The following is a 14,888-nucleotide window of genomic DNA, read 5'->3' as shown; positions in this document are numbered from 1 at the left end:
TGCTGTGCTTGAAAGACAATGCAAAGCATTCACCATTTTGGTCTTTTCTTCAGTTTTAAAGAATTAATTATGAGATTTAGTAAATAAAAATAAACAAGCAGGTTAATAAACAATCTACAAAACAAAACAAATACAGATCTTAAAGATAACCTTATTGTTTTTACGTATTAAAAATTTTTTACGCAATTTTGATGCATGTACAGTGCTTGTAACATTTGTGCTTTCAGATTAGCAGATTAGCTTTGCACTAGGTACTGGTAATTTACATGAAAACTGCATTTCAAATTATTCAAAGTTCATGAAACTTGTGAAACCTTGCTAATGTGAGTGACAAATCTAGTTTTGGTTCTAGAACGCATTAGTTTTGGTTCTAGAATGCATTAAAATACATTTTACACATTATTAATGTAATGTTTCTATAGAGCTGAAGAGATACTAAAAATGAATTCTTTATTTACGTGAATATTTCCCCTCCTTTTTATAATTTTACCTCTTGAAATTCGAGAGGGGAAAATCAGATGATGTGTTTGATTTCTGAAGAGAAGACGAGATAAAGATTGGTTTCTTTATCTTGTCTTCGCTTCTCAATAAAGTTTGGTTTCTGTTGGTTTGCTTTGTTTTGATTATGAAAAATCACTCATGGGCTATATGCCTCAGAGGAGGGATGTCTTCATGAAGTTCTTTCTAAGGAAAAGTGGCTTGTATACACGCTTCACATGGGGAAAACCAAGAAAGGACCATGCAACCAGCCCATTTCTTACATGAAGAACAGCTAATTTAAAAATTTTTGTGAACAGATGTAGTAATATTATTATATTCTGTATTTCTAAGAAGTCAGACAAAATTATTAATTTCAAAAAAAATTTTACCAGCAGAAAGCACTTTCCTATCAGTAAATACATTTTGCACAGTTACCTATAAATCAGAAGTTTCCAATTCAAAGCCAAAAAAGCTTTGTGGGGAAAAAAATATAAGTATTAATACTTTGAAGAATACAGAACAAAAGACTACAGAGAAAGTATAATATATACACACTTAATATGACATAGCTATTTACTAATTTTTTAAACAAATAAAATATATTTTCACAAATATACCTATCAATAGCAGTCTTTTTTAGTTTTTCCCATTGCTTCTTAATGTTTTCTAACCTAGTCTTCAGTGAAGTTGTTTCTGGTTTACCAGTAAGTTTTGGTAAAATCTCAGTTCCTTTGCTCAAGCACAAATGAACTTCATGTTCTCGACCCATAATTTGCTTGTATAATTGCTGAAAGAAAACAGAAATTTCAGTATGATACCAAAGACAATTTTTATGAAATAAATTTTAATGAGGGCCATATGAAGAGTGCATTAAAGCACAGCAATCCATAACTATAAAGACAAATGCACAAGTTTCAGATGTTTATTATAGTTAAAATAAAAAAGTATAATAATAATTAAGAAAACTAAATATTTATTTAGAATTCATTTTGAGTGAATTGAACAGTTTGAAAGACAAAAATAGGAACATCTTCTGTTCAAGAGAAAAAAAATTATTCTGCCTAAAGGCAAGATTAGCAAAATGGTTTGATCCTGAAGAAAAACATAGGTGATTTTCCTTTCAAAATATATTGAGTCTTTTCTGCACTTGTCTTTCATTTCCAGCAATACAATAAAAAAGATTTGTTTTGATTATAGATTTCAAGTTGGCTCTTGCAAATATAATGAATAAAATTTTGTCACATTTTGTACATAGACAAAGCATATTTAGTCTCCACGATCAGCTAAGAACAACTAGAGTATGCAGTATATTTTATGCCAGTTACAAATGTATGAAAATTTAAAATTTTTGTAACAAATACTTTTCTAAGTTAAAGAGGAAAAGTCTTATTTCCTTTTTAAGTAAATTCAGAACTTAAAATAAAAATAACAGATTTTATTTAAGAATTTCATCTATTGAAAATAAATGTCTTTAATTTATAGTCAACCTCATATTCTTCAGACATCTTAAACAGCTTTTGAATATCTGTAGACAGAGGTTTATGCTGAGCACATGATGATTCCATTTCTTTCAGCCAGCTCTGTATTTCTTCACAAGATTTATAAAACAATTTATCTTCCTTGAGAGATGACTCAGTTTCTGCTCTTTTAATGTCTATAAATGAAACATTCAAATTTTTAAATTAAAAATTTACCAAAGAATTAAAATTTATTTTCTACTACTATAATTCTAAAAATATGAAATATACTATTGATACAATTCAGGATTTCTAATATAAAAGATGAAAGCAAGAAATAAGGCAATAATTAAATTCCAAATGTAAACTAACTATCATCAGCTATATGAAAAGAATGGGTATTTGGTTTGTGCTTCAGAAATCAGAAGTTTGTAGCTTCCTTTTTTCATGCAGCATATTATTTAGACAAATACTTGCCAATGCACAAGTAATTTTAAGAGATAGGAATTTAAATTCAGAGTATATTAATTTTATTTTTTCAAATTTCTCAATACACTAAGCAAATGTTCTGAGTTTTCAGAATGCTTTTTGGGGAAGTGTGAAGATTAAAAAAAATAATAAATAAATCAGAAGACTAAATGGATAAATTTAAAGAAATCACTTGCACAAATCTGGAAAAGAATACAATGCTGAAGATGCCACACTACACACTTAGAAGATGTGGATTCCGAACCTATAGGTATTTATTAAGTAGTATGGTAACAGTTCCATTGATCTCTAAAAAGTATTATTACATCATGCATATGCTAAGCATGTAACAATTAAATATATTACTACAGAACTGTTAACAGTACGAATTAAACAGCCTTAAATATGTATCAGTCTAATCTAGTTCACGCATTTTCTAATGTTATTCTAAAATTATTGATAAGTAAGAAAAACAATTTGAGGAACAAAACAAGATTAAGACTTGAGATTTCAGTTCATCTATTTACAGAATACTGTCAGGGAATAAAATCCATTACAAAAACTGTGTCAAGAAAAATTTAAATAAATGAGTAAGAAATTGTTTATTTAATTACTAAAGATAAATTTACTTGTTTAAAACATGAAATCGGTGTTTCAAAAATGTGATTTTAATTAGAAAACTTCATGTAAATTTAGAATGAAGAAAACAGATAAATCATGTATTTGTTTAAAAAGTTAACTAAGAAATTTTGCACATTTTCCCTTTCCAAAAGATATTTTTCGAGTTTTGTAATATATGTACAGAAACATTTATAAGATCATTACTAAGATTATTTAAAGATACTAAAAATTCAGAATTCTGAAAGAATAATGCAGGTAACACTCAGAGATAGCTAACAAGGTAAACAATGTTAAACACAAATAACAGTCTTGACTAGTTGAAACAGCAGGATTTATTAAAAAGTAATATCTCAGCTCACATCCCCTATTCAAAACAGTAAAGTAATTTCTGTACATTAAAAGGGATGTTTTACATGTATAAAGAAAAGAAAGCACTGTTTTACTATCCTTCAGGAATTGCAGAATTAAAGCACTCCTGAAGAAATTGAAGATGATCATCCTAGTCATCCTAGTAAAAAACTATAACAGCTTTGAAATTATATGAAAGGTGAAATTTTATCAAAGCTGGATTGGATTAGATTATTTAATAATGGCAAAGCACACTAGAGCTATCTGCCTAAGGGGAGGGATGCCTTCATCGAGGACTTTCTAAGGGAAACTGGCTCATATACACGTTACACATGGGGAAAACCATGAAAACGCCCATGCAGCCAGCCTGTTCGCGGGATTCGAACCTTGGACCGAACTACCAGTGTTCAGCGTCTTTACCACTCGGCTGCTGGTGGGCTTATCAAAGCTGGAATGAAAAAAAAAAAAAACAATTAAAAGTAACCAAGAAGGAAACCTGATACAAGTTTCTTTTCAGGAGGAAAATTAGGAAAGCAAAAACTACAGCTGAGAAACTATCTGTCAGCTTTAAAGCCGCTATGTACATATGAAATTTGCAGAAACGGAGGACTATATTTACTTGTCCCCTATGAACAGAAGATATCAAGGAATTAATTCATTTTCAAAAATTTCTTTTTTCTCACAGGTTCCCCCCTGCTTCCAGCAGTCGATCGCAGGGTCAGTTCTTGGAAGGTTGACCTCCCACGTGATTGGCTAAGTCGAATCAAAGTGTTTGAAGATAGTGAAGAAGAGTCTACTGAAAGTGAAGTCTATCCTGCTTTGCCACCTTCTAAATTTTTCTCGCCTGTGGGCGGTAGTGCTAAGTAGCACCCGTTTATTTTTCAAAATACCGTGAAAGGCCTAGGTGCAAACTTGATTTATTGGAAAATACCAGTTTCGTGGTAGGTAACCAATCACTAAGTGATGATTCGTATTCCATTGTAGATCTTGAAATCATAATTTAGCACTTATCCATAACATATAAAAATTATAAATGGTGCAGTCGATGGTATGTTAAAAAAAGAAAATCTTTTTTTAAAGAACCATGCAGCATTACTTGTGAATAACCTTAAAGATTTTCCAAACTTTGAAACATGATGGGAAGTTGTTTACAGTGAAATTCAAACTTTCATTCCTGATAAGTGCATTGTTTATTTTTATTTGAAGTGGCTAAAAATACATATATAAACTATTTAAAGTCTATTAAATTAAATACGGATGGATTAAAGCCACCAAATAATCTAAAATTTGAACGTAATTTAAGCGAAAATTGGAAGACGTGGAAACAAAAATTCCAGATTTACAGGTTTAGATGGTATTATTATATCACCTGCAATTACAGTAGCTATTTTAATGCATATTGCATATTTTTGATGAAGAAGCACTTGAAAAGTTTAATGCTTTTAAGTTAAGAAGATAAGAAGGATGTTGACAAAGTATCTGAAGCTTTCAAAAATTATTGCACACCCAAAGCAAACGAAAGTGTTGATAGACTTTTTTTTCTGTTGAACATATGATGTAGGTGAATTGTTTGATGATTCTTTAACAAACTTAAAAGAAATTTAGTAACTGTGGATTTTCAGAATGAAAAAATAGTTTAATTAGAGATAGTAAGTGGAATATTAAATAAAAATCTTAGATAGGTTAAAACTTCAGCTGACAACTTTAACTGAAGAGTATAAAACAGAAGTGATCAAGCGGAATAAAATTCTGGCTTAAGAGGAAAAAAGACAGCCATGTAAGAAAAAAAAAATACCATGTAAAACAAGAGTAACAAAATATTAACTCATCTTTAAACTATCAAGGAAATAAGCACAATAATCCAAAACCATGTAGCAAATGTATAACTTTTCATACGTTACACATTTGTCCTGCTTATAATAAGATTTGCTTTGTTTAAGAGATTTGTTGAAAAAACAAGTTATCTGGAACTGGAATGCAGTACATCAAAAAGCATTTAGAAGACTAAAAGATGTTTTAGTAAATAAACCAGTTTTACAGTATTATGATGTAAACATGCCAGTAGTTTTATCTGTAGATGCATCTCAAGAGGAACTGGGAGCAGTCTTACTGCAGAATAATTTACCAGAAGCATATGCATCTAAGGCATTAACAGATACACAGAAGAATTATGCTCAAACTGAAAAGGAAACTAGGCATTGTATTTGCATGTGAGAAATTTAACCAGTATATATTTGGAAAGTATATTACAGTGGAAAGTGACCATAAACCATTGGAATCAATTTTTGAAAAGCCATTAACTAAATGCCCAGTAAGATTACAAAGAATGTGTATAAGATTACAGTTTGAGATAAAATATAAACCAGGAAAAGAACTTTTTATAGTAGATGCATTATCAAGATAAATCACTGATAAAGAATCTGATTTCTTTGAAGGAAACATAGAAGCTCATGATGGCTTGGTTGTAGAATGCATACCAATGTCTAAAGAAAAAAGGGAAATTTTTCAACTGGAAACAGATAAAGATGAAGAACTACAAGTTTTAAGAAAATTAATTAAAACTGAATGGCTGGTGAAAAATGTATGATTCCAGAACTGGCAAAACCATATTTTAATTTCAGAGAAGAACTATCAGAAGCAAAGGGATTAATATTTAAAAATTCCTGAGTTGTTGTACCAAGAAGTTTACAAAAAGATAAGTTAAGTAGAATTCATCATAGTAATTTAGGAGTGTAAAATGCAAGAACAAAGCAAGAGAAATATATTGGCTAGGAATCTTGAGAGGAATTGAAGATTTGGTACTGGAAGATTTGGTCCATCTGGAAGATTTACGAATCTAAATACTAGCTAATACTAAAGAACCAATGATATATAAAGAAGTACCTAATGGCCCATGGGAAGTATTTAAAACTGATCTCTTTTACTTTGAAGGCAAGGATTTTCTAATAGTTATAGGTAGATTATTTTGGCAAATATGTTGAAATTGGACATTTGAAGATTTGTCGAGTGTAGCAGAGATAAAGCAATTGAAATAATATTTTGCAAGGTATGGTATTCCGAAAACAGTATATTCGGATAATGGTCTGCAATATAGTTACAAGAAATTTAAAGAATTTGCAAGGAGATGGAATTTTGAAACCAGAACTTCAAGTCCAAATGACCCACAATCAAATGGAATGTTTGAAAGCCATGTTCAAACTGTCAAGCGAATGTTAGGAAAAGCTGTAGTTAACAATAAGGATCCATATTTAGTATTACTGGAATATTTTAACTATCCTATTTCAGCTGAAATTAAGTCACTTTCAGAATTGATGTTAGGAAGAAAGTTGAATGGACTGATGCCTATAAAAGAGAATTTCATCCAAACTAAACGATATGAAGAGCATAAACAACATTTACTGAACAGACAAACCTTACAAAAAAGCTATTATGATAGGAATGCAAGACCACTAAAACCACTGAAGGTATGAGATTACGTGCACATAAAAGAGAAAGGAAAAAACTAAAAGAAAGTGGGAAAATTATCAAAGAAGCAGAAAGACTACATTCATACAGGATTATAAGAACAGATGGAAGAATTGTAGAATGGAATAGAAGAGCCATTCTTAAAGGAACTAATAAGAAAGAGTTTCCAATGCAAAACAAGTATGAAAATGAAAGTCATACTGAAAGAGGTATTGTATTACCAAATTTTGCTAACGGACATAACTCTGTTACTAGATCTTATAGGACTCTTAAAAAACCTCATTATTTAAATGATATGTCTAACTTTTTATCTTTATTATTTCTGTTAAAAAAGGGAGATGTTATATATGTAACTATAACTATATTATTATTATTAACCATAACTGTTATACAGAATATTGGAGTAGCAATGTAGAATAAATTATGTCTTTGTAGATCTCGAAATCATCATTTAACACTTATCCAATAACAAATAAAAATGATACAGTTTAAACACCAGTATGAAATCTCATAGAAACTAACATCACAAGAAAGCTATTTAATATCATAATTATGAAGAAAACTATATATTTATGAGTATTAATAAAATCTACAGAATCTTCATATTTGTCCTAAATTTTAACTCTATTCATATTCAGCTTTGTGTGTGTGTGTGTGTGTGTGTGTGTGCATGAATGAATATGGTTTTTATTTTTTTGGTGAAAATTACCTAGTATAACCACATCATCTTCATCACAATTTTAACATTGTATCTATGGAAATACTTAATTATGTTTTCATTATCAGACTAAAAATAAATTACCATTTAACCTTGAGGTATTATTAAGATTTAAAATTACAGACTTTTGGAAAATTATGTAATTTAATGATCCATTCATATGGACATGTGTTACAAGATGAACGGGAAAAACGCTGAGGTTTGAAATTAGTTGAGTTTGGGTTTAGTTCCCTCATGTCAGACTTCACCTCTCAATACACTTGCCCTATTGTTTAAATATCTCAGCACTGGAAAATATCGTTTGTAAATAAAACCAACATTTAATCACATAATTTCAATATTTTCATTAATTTAAAGCACTTTTTATGTTCTCTGAGGTAAGAATTTAAAAAAAAATTTACCAATTTTTTTCCTTAACGTGCTATACATCTTCTCCAGAATGCTAACTTTGTACTTAATATCAGTTTTTGAAGCAGAATCACTTAATACATCGCAAAGCTGTTCACAAACACTATCAGCATCTGTAAGATGAGTTCTTTGTTTTTCTAAATCTTCTTCTAAAGCCTTTGGGAGAAAAATGCAATGTAAGAGTGACAAATAAAAAATATGTTAACAGGTTATTTAGAAAACTCAGCAGGGAGGATAAAGCTAAAATTACATTTGCAAACTATAAGTTTTATGTGAATAGACACATATAAATTTACTTTAAACAAAACATAGCTTATGACAAATATTTGAAATTTTTGTAAGAAAAAAAAAAAAAAAAAAAAAGAGTTTTATTAGAAATGAAAAAATAAAAATATTATTGTAGCTCTGGTACTTGTGTCAGAAAAAATACTTCACAAGTTAAATGAGAAGTATTTGTTAAAACAGAAATTGATTATCTGAATGGTAAATGCTTTTTTTCTTTTTCTTATATATTCTCCATTTATTAATAGAAAAATTAACAATTTAAGATAATTTTAACTGGCAAACTAAAATAATACTTGCCATTAATTTCTTTAATAGTACTTCATGACTAAAACCTTTATCATTAAAACTGTCAAATGTATCACTTATTTGCTGCAATTTTACTTGTAAATCAGTCAAAGTTTTGTGAAAATCTTTAGCCATGCCACTTGCAGCTTCTAAATTTTTTTCTCTTTCAATCAATTTACTAGACAGATCCTCCCAGTGATGATGGATGACATCCATTTGCTCTGTAATTTTTAGGGAGCTTGATCCTGATGTTTGCAAATATTGGCAAACAACCTTTGCTAATTCATTTAGGCGTTCCATGAAATCTTTTTGAGATGTGAATTCATCTCTCATAACCTATACAATGGATTAAAAGTTACAATCTTGCACACAAAGTATATACATAATTATACAGTACAAATACATATGCTAATTTAATATGTTAAAATACAGATATAAACCTGAACTTGTTGAACTTGTGAGGAAACTAAACGTGGATCAGATGCAATTGGTCCAAGAACAGAGAACATCTTTTTTTTCTGTACCAACCAGTTTTGTAAAAGGAGTTGAGATTCTTGAAATTCTTTTAAATTATGCAAGAAGCCGAGGTGGTTTTTAACACCAACTAAAAGATCAATCCATCTTTTTTCTGATGGGGGAAAAAAAAGATTTTAGAAGTTAAACTGTTTAAGCTTATAAACTTTTGTCACTTGACAAAAGTACTAAGTAAATATGGCAATAAAAGGAATGAAAAATGCATACATGACAATATTTCTGTGTGTTATATAAATTTTAATTGAGTTTAAAAGTAAACAAAACATAGCATTAGAGAGCATGACATAAAAGAGAGAAAAATGTATTCCTTTGTGAGAATGCCAAAACATACTGGACATAAATTCAAAGTGTTATTAGCATAAAAAGATAGATAACAGAATAATGAAAAAAGAATTGTAAAAGAAGCATAACTAATACATGACATCTCACAATTTTTCAAAATTTATCTTATGTATTAAAATGCTCAGCAAAGATAAAACTATAAACAAATAATTAATAAAATTAAGACATCATTAGTGACTGGAAAATATAAACATGCCTAATTTTTCACATTCGGTTTGAAGTTCTGATGAGCCCTTGGTAACATTTTTCTTGTTAACTAGTTCCTTAACTTTAGTTTTCAGATTGTCTATTTCAGATTGTTTTTCGAGCATTTCTTCTTGAATTTCCTGTGTAAAGAACATACAATTTGGATAAAACTGTAACAAAAATTAAAAGAAAAGGCTTTGATTTAAAACAAGAGTTTATTCCATTTCAAGGAAGAATTACATGCATAAATTATTTATATCAAAATATTAAGCACCAGAAATTACCTTTAAAAGTCTCAGCTGTTTGTCAATTGCATCTTTAGAAGAAGGCAAACTTTGTTTTGGAAGTTGTTTTTCCTTGCTATCAATAAATAAAGTAACAGCTTTTAAAATATTCATACACAATTTAACGTCTTCTATAACAGCAGTGATTTCTTGACTTCGATCAGACATTTTCACCCGTAAAAGGTTATATCGATCATTAATTTCAGATAGCTGCAACTGTATAGGGCTTAAGTCTGAAATAAAAATATATAAAAAAAAAAAAAACGGATTTTTATAAAGTTTACTAAAGTTTCTCTAGTTTCAAATCACATATAAAGCATGTTCTAAAGGTCTATTACGTTTGAAAGACTTACAGAGTTACTGTACTTTATTTTGACATACAAAACTTTTCCAATTAATATTAATATGCACATAAGAAACAGGACAATGGCTACCAAGTTCTGAAAACTTATTTGAATTAAATCTGGTTTTATTCTTCTCCAAAGTAGTTCCTGCATTTCAGACCCAGCACCACAGACATGATCAGAATGCCTGCTGGACGTTTAACTAAGGTTATAAATCCTCTGTGAGTTGGCTTGAATGTTCTTCTTGAAGCTGATGTCTCAGGTCACAAAAGCCTTCATTTATGAATTAAGCATGTTCCAACACAATAATACACAAAGCCAGTGCCAACAGAAAGCAATAATTTATGGAAGACGCAAAACTCCCAGTAGTATATCATCTCCTTAATTTTCAGACCTCTAGAAGATTGAGCAATCTACTTCTTTCTTTTCTATGAGTAAGACTGGTGCTCTTAAGCCATTGCTTAGGTTTGCCTAATAGTTCGGAATTTACTGATTAATGCTGTATGAATGGAATGATTAAAGAGAGAGCAGTTTTGCTTAACTCTGTTTTTTAACTATTCACTACCTAAGGCTTACATAGTTTCTTTTTTACTTCCTTGTACATAGTAAAGGAAGTATTCAAACCCTGAAAAGTTTTTAGTATCATATAGCAAAGGAAAATATTCTTTTTGACCATTCCTGAATCCATCTAGATGATCTTTTTGCATGATATCAGTGCACTGTACAGAATACAGGATTCTTTTTCCCAAAGCGGATTGAAAAATGCATTTAAAAGGGATTCAAAAGGGATTTTTATTTTACATCTGTACTCATATATGTTTCCAAAGTGGATTGAAAAATGCATTTAAATGGATTCAAAAGGGATTTTTAATTTATATCTGTATTCATATATGTATGTACCTAGCATAACTCAAAAACGATTTGCCATAGAATGTTGAAATTTTGTATATGGAATTGCTACAACATCTAGTTGTTATATCAACATGTTAACCTCGCTTTTTTATTGCAGTTGGTAATACCAAGCATACATACTATATATAATTATTACTTTTCTATTTATGATTATATAATTATTAATTTTCTATTTATGATTATCTCCTAGAAAGAAGTGTAAAACAAATTGAAATTATGAAATGTTAATTCTTGATAAGACTGAGAAAAAATTAAAAAAACCAGTAATAAACTTAGAAGAAGTTAAAAATTTGTATCAGTATTCATCTTAAACATATCTTTCAAAATAAAATAAAACATAAAAAAGAACAGTACATATAAAAAATAAATAAATAAATAAAGTAAAATGATAAATTACATAGAAAGGAAAGTAATTTAAAGCTGATTTCCTGGAAGTTCTCTGCTAAAAAACACAATAATATGGGGTTCATCGTGTTTCGTCTCTTTTGTGTGCTTAAATGAATTCTTTCGCAATTGTGAGAAACTAATAAATGAAATTTATAAAAATTAGATTAAAATGAATCATTTTTAAAGGGCTAAAGGTAATTCTTCAACAGAATCAAAATAGGACTATTTACGAAAGAGATTGTTTTAAAAATTTGATGGGTAATATAGAAGTTACACTTAAAAACTTATGCATACAAACAAATGTAAGAATATTATACAATTTAAATTATGTAATTAAAATATTATATAAATTAAATATTATATAATTACCTATATGCATATACAGCGCGTTTCAGCAAATCGATTACAAACTTTCAGGAGAGCTAGACGATGGAAAATCACGTAGCAATGCATGGTCGAAAAGGCTTTCCTGGCATGTTAGTGACAACACAAAACAGAAAAAGGAAGAACATGAACAGGGTGAGAAACATGTTTATTATCCTTAGTATAGCAGAAATCGAGAAACAAGAACAAAAACAAACAATGATTGACATTAAAGGTTTGGTTTTATTAGACTATGGCAAAGCACTCGAGGACTATCTGCCTTAAGGGAGGATGCCTTCATGGAGGACTCTCTAAGGGAAACTGGCTCATATACAAATTTTAAATGGGGAAAACCACGAAAACGCCCATGCAGCCAGCCCGTTCACGGGATTCGATCCTCGGACTGAACTACCAGTATTCAGCGACGTTACCGCTCGGCTGCTGGTGGGCGATTGACATTAAAGAAGGTGTTTGAAATTATGACCCCAAACTGTGATGCAGGGCCTCCTATCTCCGGTGCATGGAAGATCACATGAAGATGCATAATGCGTGGTTCCTGCATCATGGTGTGGGGTTATAATTTTGAACACCTTCTTTGAGGACAGTGTATAATTATCTGATTTTGTTCTTATTTCTTGGTTTCTGCTGTATTAAGCATAATAAACATATTTCACCATCCTGTTCATGTCCTTCCTTTCTTGTGATTTGGTGTTGTCACTACTATGCCAGGAAAGTGTTTCCGACCATGCATTGCTATATGATTTTCCATCATCTAGGGTACTCTCTCCTGAAAGTTTGCAACCAATTTACTGAAACATCCTGTACAACAAATACAGGCCAAAAATTATAAATCCTAATTTACAGTCATATATATATATATACACCTATCCCCTTACCTGGCCTATATTTTTGCTATCGTTGGTCGTAGTCATATACTTCCAATTACAGAAGTACTTTAAATGCTGGAAATATTCATGTTTTGGCAATGCAAAATTTTTTAAAAAATTTCAACAAATAATGAAATCTAACATTTCATGCAGTCTCCTGGTTCCTATACTTATATTTGGGAAAGTTTTACACTCATTATGAAAAAATAAAATTATAAGAAGTTTGACTCTTGTACGACAAAAATTGACTAGGATATTTGATTTGAAAATTTGCAGTTTTTTATGTCATTATCAATTTGCCTTGAGGAATTGATTAAGTTAGAATGACTCAAGTAAATAAGTTTAAATGAAGTGTAGCAAAACGAGTGTATAATTTAATAGGCTGTACAAGGAAGTTGTGCTGTCTACATCAGATAGTTTTAGACTTACAAACTATTCAAAAGAAAGTGTATATCTCTTCACAAATTATATGACATTCCTCTGTTGCTTTATAATGGCTAAATTTTAAATGATTCTTTGATCATGTAATGTGAAATGATATTTTGATCAAGTAATGTGACATAAATGTAAAATAATATTCACAATATGTTGATATTACATAGAAAACTGAAACTTACCTTAATTTATAAAAATTTTGAATTTTAAATTTTAAATGAAGGGAAATTTAAGAATAAAATATTACTCTTTATAATAATTAGGAAAATCCATATTGTCAAATAACCTCACAAATAATTTCTATTTACATTCTAAAACTAATGAATTTTGCAGGAATACAAGAAATACACTATTAATATAATTTGCATTTTTCTCATGCCAATAATTTAGAGCAAATTAATTACAGTTAATGCAAAAGGCATTGTTCCTCCAGTTTATTCCCAAAAGAACACTTTACAAATTGTAACATACCATCAATGCTCCCAATATTATCCGTAGAACTTCTACGGCTGCTAAATCCACTTGAAACCGTTGATAAAGGGCTTTGCATAGATGTCTGCACCCTTCCTGAAGAAACTGAGAAACTATCAGTTGACCTAGATTCTGAAATAATAATAATAATAATAATGATAATAATAATGAGCTACTACTAATAATTAATTTTCTTAAATTAATATTTTTTATCTACCCTAACTACCCAAGGCTCTGACTTATTGAAATAAATAACATAACAAAAATTACAAAATACCTAATACTGAATAGGCAGTTCTTCACAAATGTCAACAAGTATTGCTACAGCAATATTTTGCCAACATTGAAGATACGCATATTTACAGTTTTATGTATAAAGAAATCAGCTTTTATTAATACCAGAAATATTTTAAAGCTATCATGTAAAAATACGTTAATGTTAGAGAAGCACACAAATACATACTTGGAGGAGACTTTCGAGTTGGACTAGAAGGTTTTTTGATGGGACTCGTAGCTTTCCTTTTTGGACTGGTGTCCCCTTTCACAACTGTATCACAAGAAGTGCCTAAGCTATTCAGTTTTTCTACAGTTGAAGAATAATCAGAATGTTCTTTTAACAGTCCCTATAGATTGAAAATAGAAATAAAAGGTGTTACTTAAATCAATTCCCCCCCCCCCAAGTAACTTTTTCAAAGTACATAATTTTTTTTAATTTTACAATACACGTACACCCACAAATATACATATAGAAGTATATATATATACACACATGAACAAATACAAAGCAAAAAGCTGTTCAAAACCCAATCCAGTTGTGCATTGAGAGTAGCAACAAATGGTGATAATAATGCAAAATAAATTGAATAACAAATTTAAAATCCATCACATATTCAATTCTGAACAAACTAAATGCAAAAAAAAAAAGAAAAAGAAAAAAAAAATTGATGCGGGTAACATATGATTTGCTAGTACAGCCTATTAAATTACACACACTTTTTGCTGCTTTTGAGTATTCTAACTTAATTAATTGATCCTGCATGACAAGTGGAAAATGACTTCAAGAACTGACTTTAAATATCCCGGTCAACTTCTTATAATTTTAATTTTTCATAACAAGTAAAAAATTTTTCCAAGTATAAATACAGAACTGAGAGACCACATATTTAGATTCCGTTATTCATCAAAAGCTAATTTTTAAAAGAAAATTT

General features: G+C 29.7%; 1 protein-coding gene across 8 annotated transcripts in view; it reads right to left on the bottom strand.

Moving 5' to 3' along the window:
• Positions 1 to 14,888, bottom strand: part of LOC118197123 (uncharacterized) — a 466,504-nt gene that overhangs the window by 124,928 nt on the left and 326,688 nt on the right. For all 8 annotated transcript variants that reach the window (XM_085807503.1, XM_085807502.1, XM_085807499.1 and 5 more), the window contains 9 exons: positions 14,144 to 14,303; positions 13,681 to 13,812; positions 9,882 to 10,114; positions 9,608 to 9,737; positions 8,976 to 9,163; positions 8,548 to 8,871; positions 7,959 to 8,121; positions 1,968 to 2,134; positions 1,098 to 1,267 (listed from right to left, as the gene is read on the bottom strand). In XM_085807503.1, coding sequence (XP_085663629.1) covers positions 1,098 to 1,267; positions 1,968 to 2,134; positions 7,959 to 8,121; positions 8,548 to 8,871; positions 8,976 to 9,163; positions 9,608 to 9,737; positions 9,882 to 10,114; positions 13,681 to 13,812; positions 14,144 to 14,303 — 1,667 coding nt within the window. The remainder of the gene's footprint in view (positions 1 to 1,097; positions 1,268 to 1,967; positions 2,135 to 7,958; positions 8,122 to 8,547; positions 8,872 to 8,975; positions 9,164 to 9,607; positions 9,738 to 9,881; positions 10,115 to 13,680; positions 13,813 to 14,143; positions 14,304 to 14,888) is intronic.

Source organism: Stegodyphus dumicola, chromosome X1 (assembly GCF_044657685.1).
Source record: "Stegodyphus dumicola isolate Sdum_Otavi_A_Nest chromosome X1, ASM4465768v1".
Lineage (NCBI taxonomy): Eukaryota > Metazoa > Arthropoda > Arachnida > Araneae > Eresidae > Stegodyphus > Stegodyphus dumicola.
The sequence above is the reverse complement of the archived record's forward strand: the minus strand, read 5'-3'. Positions and strand labels throughout refer to the sequence as shown.